At 32.4% G+C, this 9,003-nt stretch overlaps 1 protein-coding gene across 1 annotated transcript; it reads left to right on the top strand.

Moving 5' to 3' along the window:
- The first annotated feature begins 4,775 nt into the window (after window positions 1-4,775).
- LOC108985393 (chaperonin-like RbcX protein 2, chloroplastic) lies at window positions 4,776-8,712 on the top strand. Its single transcript, XM_018957679.2, has 5 exons — window positions 4,776-5,444; window positions 7,181-7,272; window positions 7,821-7,878; window positions 8,211-8,276; window positions 8,380-8,712. Exons 1-5 carry the CDS (start codon window positions 5,106-5,108, stop codon window positions 8,500-8,502), a joined length of 678 nt encoding a protein of 225 aa, XP_018813224.1. The 5' UTR covers window positions 4,776-5,105; the 3' UTR covers window positions 8,503-8,712.
- Window positions 8,713-9,003: the final 291 nt, after the last annotated feature.

The following is a 9,003-nucleotide window of genomic DNA, read 5'->3' as shown; positions in this document are numbered from 1 at the left end:
ACAATCTCCAGGCATGCTGCATGCAGTGACTCAAGGATGCTCTGCAACAATATGAGTTCACGTATATATCATGGTGACAAAATCGCCTTCTTTTAACTAGACAATCTTACGTCCCAGTACTAGGTACTGTAACTTCACCTGCTTTTTGACGCAGAAAATGGCATATATTGGGTTTAATTACTTGGAAATTAAGAAAACTATGACTCATGACAGAGTACCTCAAATATTCGGCCTTTTTATCACTAAAACTATCACTAGCTCTTTAAGGCAGTTTAATTATATATGTTGCATTGACTCCAGTACAATTAATCATTTCATTGTTTTAGATTCTTTTTCAATCGGCCTGTGCACATGCTGAACTGCAGATCATTGTTTTCCAGTCTTTTTCGGGCAATACTTCCAAGTGCATGCACATTTGCATGCAAAATAGTACTATAACAAGCTAACTCAAGTAGAGGCAGTATCTCAATTATAGCAGGTTTCAAAAATTTTTTTTTTTTTCCTCGTGGATAATATGGTATCATGTCATCTATCAGAATAATATTCTGTTTTTTATATAAGTAATATTATGATTATTCTGCTAAGAGTCTGTGATATATGCACTTGTGCTACATGCAGCTTGCTATGATTGTGCGCTTAATTGGTCTGATATATCATTCTTGGAGTGGAGCTGAGTTTTGGAGCAGAATTGTTTGCAAAGGATGTTAATGTTCTCGGTCACCCCGTTATTATAGGCATTTTGGTGTTGGTTTGTTTGATGAGCCTAGTTTATTGTTGTCGTGGTTCGATTTGATGACTTGACCTGCCAAGATTTTATTATTATTATTATTATTTTGTAGAATTTCAATGAGGCTCGTGGGGATCTAGCTAGGGACAACCCCACGGAGAAAAGTACTTTTGGCACGATTTTGACTCGGGAAATGCCTGGCAGAAAGTTTGCATGAGAGGTCACTCGAACAAAATCGGACAGAGTATTCACTTTAAGCTTGCTCAAGCAAACATCGGATAAAGAGTTCATTCGGTGCGAGCTCAACACTCAATCCGCTTGAGCGAATAAGTCAGAAATTGTGAAATTAGGAATTCTGTCATGTGACATTATAAATATGTACTTAATTAACAATATAGTCATTCTGAATAGTGAAATTTTGTCCAAAAGTATATTTTGTCATTCCTCAACATAATAAAATCCTTAACAATTCTGTGAACGTAGGTATCCAAGCCACATTAATTTTGTATCGTATAATTGATTGTTCTTACTTTTTGTTACATTTTTTATCATCGTTCTCACAACATTTTGGTATATAATCCTTCTCGAAAGACAGTGACTGATTGCATGCATGTAATGAATGCAAATACTTATTTTTTATATTAGTTTTGTTATTCATCATTCCTACACATAACTATACTTATTTTTATTTATTTTTGTTTTATTTTTCTTAAATTAATTAAATTCTTCCACTCATGATTATCCATACACCACACATATGGTAAGAGAAAAAAAAATTGTTGTGTGGAAATAATTAGTATAATTTTTTCTCCTTTTTTCCTCGTCAGCTTGTTGCATGCCGCTAGCTGCTACTCAACCCGCGGCCATAAATGCCTTGCCTTTGGTTTTTATGGCGTCAACCTTCGAAGCATATGATTTTTCGTTACATTCAGCTTACTCCATGGCAAATCTCATGTATATTATTAGGAATATGGAGGGATATGATGAGTTGTTGATACATGATATGTTGTCTCAGTACTGCTGAAATGACAAGAATATATTAATCTTCCCATTGATCACATAGAAAAATAAGAGATTTAAAAAAAATAAAAAATAAAAATAAAAAGATATAAACAACTTGATCATTTGGAAATTGTGTATTAATAGTATTCTTGCAGACGTCTCAGAAAAGTTGCGTGATCATATTCCTTTAAAAGGTGTTAATATATATATATATATATATATATATATATATATATATTCCTTTAAAAGGTTTCTTAGACACACGTACATCTTCTAAGATTTTCACCAAAAGCTAGAATTAAATATGTAATCGGTCCAATTTAGTTTGATTTTAGATAAAATTTAAAATCAAATCGGTATGTATCGATTTTATATTTTCAATAATCGATTTCATATTGATTACCCTCCTAAATCAATACTTTCGATTTTACCGGTTCAAGTCTAATTCGATTCAGTTTTCAAGTTTTAATATATTATATTATATAATATATAATATATATATATATATATAATAGTATATTATAGTATATAATACTATAGTGATATAAGATTTTAAAATTTAATATTATATTAATTAGTAATTTATCATATAATACAAAATTATTTTATATATAATATATAATTATATATAAAATAATTATATCTAATATAAAAAATTATAATATATATATATATGAACGGGTCCAGTTTGTTTCAATCCAATTTTAAAAAAAGAGAAATCTAAATCTAAAGTGGATTGATTTTGACTAATTTTAAGAAAAATAAAATTGATACTGGACCGGATCCGATTTACCGATTCACTGGTTTTTTTTCACACTTAGAACCTAGGAATTAGGAGCTCGAACTTATTCCCGAAATTATGAGCCCTAGCTTGCATGAAAGAATAAGTTTCTATAATTAAATTGTTTACGTGTAGTAGTTGACATGAAAGCATTATGCATGTACTGATAAAATCAATACTGTCACGTCAAATAAAAAGATTAAAGATGATTTCGACTTTGACGAAAGGGTGGGGCTACTCTGCCGCTCCACGTTGACTGCTAGACATACCATTCAGTTATTTTTTTAATATATTTAAATATTTTTTAAAAATGAAAAAATATATTAATACACTTAAAATTATTCCTTTAATTATTAAATAAAAAAAAAGTTAAGCGATCACTTTGAACGGTCAAAGTAGAAGGCAAAGTAGTGTTTTCCTTGAAAAAAATTGGTCTACCTTGAATTCCAATCAAAGTACTCCTCTCCCTCTTGAAATTTTGAGTTTTTTTTTTTTTTTTTAGACGGAACCCCAATTTTATTGATTGTTCTCACTTGTGGCGGAGGAAAATTGTGGTTACAAACACGACACCTGGGAGGTACAAAAAGCTAAATTTAGAAAAAGAGAACCCATGCATCAAAACCAATATAACCATATAGAATACACGGCCTTAAGAAAAATACATAACCTCCCGAAATTTTGGGTATGTTTAGATGTTTAAAGTATTTTAAAATTTTGTAAATAGTAACGAAATGGTTCAAAAAATTATATTTTATTAAATTTTAAAAAATGAGAGGCAAAAAAATTGAATAAAAATATTTTTTTTAAATAAGTATTATATTGGAATTTTTTAAAGTGAATAAATAAAGTTATGAAATTATTTGAATGTAATTTTTTAATATTATTTTTGTTTTAAAATTTATAAAAATTGTATTGATTTAATATTAAGTTATCTAGTTGTGCACCCATAGGAAGCATGAAAAAACTAATATTTTTAATTTTGTTCTCTATTTCTTTCTATTCTATTTATAATTTGATTATGAAGTTGCATGGTTAACACAAGTTTCTTCGATTATGAATTGTAATAAGTAAAATAAAGAGGAAAGAAGAGGAAGTGTCACATATCTTTACACTTCCCAAAAAAAGATGATGTGGTTCAATAGAAATAAAGTTTCTAATTTTAAATTATACATGTTACAGATGCATGCGGAGCAGTAGTCGTGGCTTTGCATTCTCACTCTTGGGTCTATTTTCTGTTGAATTATTTAAAATGTACTTTCGAGAAACTCATTATTAAAGATTTGTGTACTAACTTTATATCGGACATCTAGCACTAACAAAAAAAGAAAAATTCTATTTGAAAGCCAGCGTGGCACATTTTTCATTTAATTGACATGATATGATTTGATTAGCTATAAAAATTTTAAATTTTTTTTTTTTCAAATTAAGTATTGCGCACCAACTTCCATGTAGAATAATTGTAAAAAAAAAAAAAAATACATTATATATAGATGCCTTGTGCAAACTGGGATTCAAGCCCCGAACAAATAGTGCCAAAAAAAACATATATTATGTAAAAGACGTGTTTCACATCACTGCACGGATAATCTGTAGCAATGAAGAGGCAGTGCTGATCCTCTTGGATAGACTCTGATGTTTAAATCGGTAAAATATAATAATAAGGAAATATAAAATAAAGATGAAATATTTATTAACTCTCATGAGTTATTTATAGAGGAACATGGACGTGGTAAAGACTCAAAACTTGTTTATGTTAAGCTTCTAATGAAATGAAAATGATGTTATGCAAGCCACAAGCAGCCTACCTGATTCCTATCAATTTCTTTTAAGACAGTATTAAGGTTGATATGAGCACTTAAAACTCATTAATTACTGTAAAAGATTTATGTACATGATCGATTGGTCTGATTGATAAAAAGATTCTCAATAAACTGGAATGCTAATGATTTGCTCAAAATGGGCTGATCAAATTGCAGTTTGCAAGTATAATGTTGGACTTTGTGCCTTGCAAGTTGAATCCTCAATCCATGGAATCCGAAATTGACCCGCAAAGGTCTTCAAGGAAGCGAGAATCATGGTATTCTCACGCAATCTTCGCATGTGAAACCGTTTCGTACAACACCGACAGATTTCCCCACGTGGCACGACACCCACCAAACTGGGAATCCGTCCAGGTGGTTGGAGTGGAGAATTCTGCAAAATAATAAAAGAATTTGTTTTGATTTTCTGTCCTGCTGAGTCTTTTGCGTTGGAGAATTTTGGACCTTAGATTTTTGTCTGGTTAAGGTTGTCCAAACTTCACGGTACTTCGAATCCAACGTTTTCCCCGCACTTTCCTTGCACACAAAATCTTTCCTTCTCTTGCACACGTTCCTGCTTAAGATTCAGTTCCTTCACTCCATTAATCTCTGACTAGATACGACAATCTCCAATTTTATAGCACACCCAACTGCGCTTTCTTGGTTTTCCTTAGTGGGTATCTCCGATTTTCTTGAATTACGACTTGGAAGATTGAATTCTGGGATAGCTGTGATCTGGGTATATTTCTTGGAAGCTCAATTCTTACGATTGGTTTGTGTGTGAGTGAAAGAGAGGATGGTGGGAGCTTTGTCCGTTGTGGGTTCCTCTGTGGTTGACTCGCATACTAGCCCTTGTTTGTGTTTGGATGCACTGCCTTCAGCTAATATGAACGTCAAGAGTGGTGGAGATTTGGTTTGTCTTAGAAATTCAATGACCAGGAAGCATTTTCGGAAACCGGTGTCCGTGGAGTTGAGCAGTTCATTCATTGGTTCCGGGCGTGAGTTGAGGGTCTCGAGGAAAGCGCTTTCGAGTATCGTTAATCGGAGTTCGAGGAAGCACCGGAAGGGTCCGAAATTGGTGATCGTCAACGAGTTCGCCGGCCAGTACGAAGAAAATTTTGAGGATGTTAAAACGGTGAGTGAATTGGTTTGGATTTAACATTTTTTTATGAAGTTTGTTCAAGAGATTGTGGTAGTACTCATTGTTCATATTCTTGACATATCTTTTACTTATATAATACAATTAGCTAAATGATGGCATATTGGCATCTAGAGGGAATTGATGGAATGGTGCATTCTGTTTCTATGTATGGTTGAATAAAGGGTACCTAATTCTTCAAGTGTTTCCGATGAGGATAGTATGCCTTCCGTTTTGTTTTGGTCCTTTTTATTTTTCCCTTCTCTGTATATAGAGCTGGACAGTGTGTGCACTGCCATTCTCAATTTGAATAAAAAGGGTATCAAATTGAATAAAGGGTACCTAATTCAGTTCTTGTTTGTTTTCGTAGATGAGAGGAGATGAAAGTTAAAAATTGAATAAAATATTGTTATAATATATTTTTTTAATATTATTTTTATTTTGAGATTTGATAAAATTGAATTGTTTATTTTATTTTACGTGAGAATTTGAAAAAATTATAATGATTAGTTGAGAATGATTGTGAGATAAATTTGATTCCTCCAGGCATGTGTGTGCACTAACAATTGAAATTTGATTCCTTCATTTAGTCATCTAAAAATTTGAGAGAGAGAGAGGCATTTCTCTGCATATCTTTAATCCTAAGGGTGGCTCTACAGCCACCGCTCCCAGTCCCGTTGGGAGCCACCGATAGTGTAAAATGTTGTGTTTTTTTATTTTACTTTTTTATACGTGTATTTTTTTAACATTGTAAAATATTTTTTAAAAAAATAAAAAAAATTCTAATATTATTAAAAAATACTTACTTAATCACTAAGTAAAAAAATATATATATTAAAAAAATTAAAAAAAATATAGTGGGACCGGGAGCGGTGAGAGTAGCTTTACTCTAATCCTAAAGCTAACTTGTTCAGAGGCATGCTACCACGGATCCCATAGTCACACAAATGTGTTCATTTATAGTTCTAAGAACTGTATTTTAAGCTTTTTAATAAAAGAGCAGCTTCTGCTTTATTTTTAGCCATACGGATGCAATAAGCATGAATATTGTGCACAGCACAATATCAGTACTTATTTGATATAGTATTCTATATTAATCATGCTGTTAACCTTATATTCTGATTTTTTAGATTAAAATTTCTCATCATCCTTTGATAATATGCAAATCAACACCTCTTCACTGAAGGTTTTTATATCTTTCCCTAGTTTTTTCCAATCTTTAGTTTGGAAGACTTTCCTTGATTATGGGCCGGAGCCTTGGCCATTTTTGGAATATGCTGGCAACTGTATGCATCCCAAATCATTGGAACACCTATTATCTAAACTATTCAAGTATTTTCATAGTTGCTATATGAAGCTATCGAGGAAATGGATGATATAACAATAGATTCATTTCCCAATTAGCACTTCTGATGTCTTTATATAAACTTTTTAAGGATATAGTAAAACAAGCATGTTTAGACTATGGAGGTGCTCTGTCCCTTCCGAAGAATACGAGTGAGTGTTAACTGATTCTTGCTGAGCATCTAAACTCGTAATTAATTTATCTCCTGAAAATCTTCATATTACTTTTATCCATTCATTATGAAAATCATAACCTGTAATGTATTACAACTAAAAACATTCTGTTTGTAATTATTTTATCTTTTGAAAACCTTCATAATACTTTTATCCATTAATTATAAAAATCAGAACCTGTAATGTACTACAGCTAACAAAATGTCTGTCTGCAGCAAATCCTCAACTATTTCACATACAAGGCTGTGAGGACTGTTCTTAACCAGCTGTATGAGATGAATCCAACGCAATATAGGTGGTTTTATGAGTAAGTTGGATCTTCAACTCCATTCTATACTATTATCCTACATTTTACATCTTGCTGTTGGTTATAACAAACTGCAGTGATATATGATGTGGCTTCTTACTTAGATGCTGGAGAAAGTTTTTTAGCCCTTGTCTTCATATCGAACTTTTGCATCAACTAGAACTGAAATGGGTTTATGTTGTTAGCTGGTCTCTGTAAGAATATAACCAGTAGTTCAAGCTTTTGGTTTTGATGCTCCAACATGATATATAAACCATGCGTGTCTGAAATTTGGGAACCCCTTTTTCTGTTCTGGGATTGTACATGATCTGAAACTGGACCATAATTCCCGTCAAGTCAACTCTGTCCTCCCAGATTAACCTACCTAGGTTAGTAATAACAAGAAACGCTCATTTATCTTTATATGTAAGAGCAGCAGCAATGCATTGTAGATGGCTCTAGAGTTTCCGATTCTCCAACCTACATCTGAATAGACGTGTTTAACTATATGTAGGTTATGGTAATAATTCTTCCATTTAAAGTCTTGCTTCTTTTTTTCACTTGGACAGTTTTGTTGCAACAAATCAGCCCGGTGATGGAAAACGTTTCGTCCGTACACTAGTAAAGGTAGGTTTTGCCTTCTGTTGTTTAGTTTATCATGTGTAGAAAAAAAACTTATCAAAAAAGTTGAATGAAAACTTGTCCAATAGTTTCTAATATGCAGAAAAGTGAACATTTCATTTTATAAGTTATATTGGACTTGATAGAGTAAATCATCCACTTTTGTGTAACTTAAGAAAACCATTTCTTGTTTTGAGGTCATTTATCTGAAAACTACAACAAATCCAGTTTTCATTTGCTACAGTGCAAAATATCAAGTTTTAATGGTATATCCATTGCTTTATATTTTACCAAATTTAAAATATGTTTGAAATCGTGTACAAGTTTTCTAATGACAGGAGAAGCAAGAGCTTGCTGAGAGAGTCATGGTAACCCGGCTTCACCTATATGGTAAATGGATCAAGGTGTGGAATTTGAAATTGTTCTCAATTTTTTTCTTAAACCTGCAAAGTACCTACAAGTGAATAATCTGAAAACCAACTCTTCTTTTCTCTCATTGTGAGGTAGAAATGTAATCATGCTGAAATATACCAAGAGATCTCAGATGAAAACTTGGAGTTGATGCGTGAACGTCTCATAGAGACTGTGATATGGCCCTCGGACGACACAAGCACAGAGAAGATTGGCTGAAAACTTGCAACTGCATATACCTTGTCTTTTCTTATCTACCCTCTATTATCTCTAGCCTAGATGCAATTTCTCTATTGTCAAGGTCCCATGAATCTCATGTATATCATTTTACAAGGAAATAATAAAATGCCACATTTCGCTGGATTGCATAAATGAAATACCAGCTCACAATTTAGAGAGCTTGAAGGAAAATGAACTGGTTTTTCTCTATACTGAATGCAGCTGCAACTTTAAGTTAATTCATTTGACTGCAATTGTATCCTTGGAAGAAAATTATAATGTTGGTTGTGTTGTGAAATGTTGTGCACACACAGCAACGATGGAAAATAAAGTAAAAGCAATCATAATCAAACACACGGCGCACAATATGCAGGAATTAAGGTGTGAAGATGCTGGAATTTTTGGTAAAGGAAATAAGGTGTGAAGATGCTGGAAAAACACTTTCTTTCCTCAGATTAGCATAAGGTAGTCAGTTTTTCTTTCCAGATGACTGAGGTTCAA

Source organism: Juglans regia, chromosome 5, assembly GCF_001411555.2.
Source record: "Juglans regia cultivar Chandler chromosome 5, Walnut 2.0, whole genome shotgun sequence".
Classification (NCBI taxonomy): domain Eukaryota; kingdom Viridiplantae; phylum Streptophyta; class Magnoliopsida; order Fagales; family Juglandaceae; genus Juglans; species Juglans regia.
This window is presented reverse-complemented; position numbering and strand designations above follow the sequence as displayed.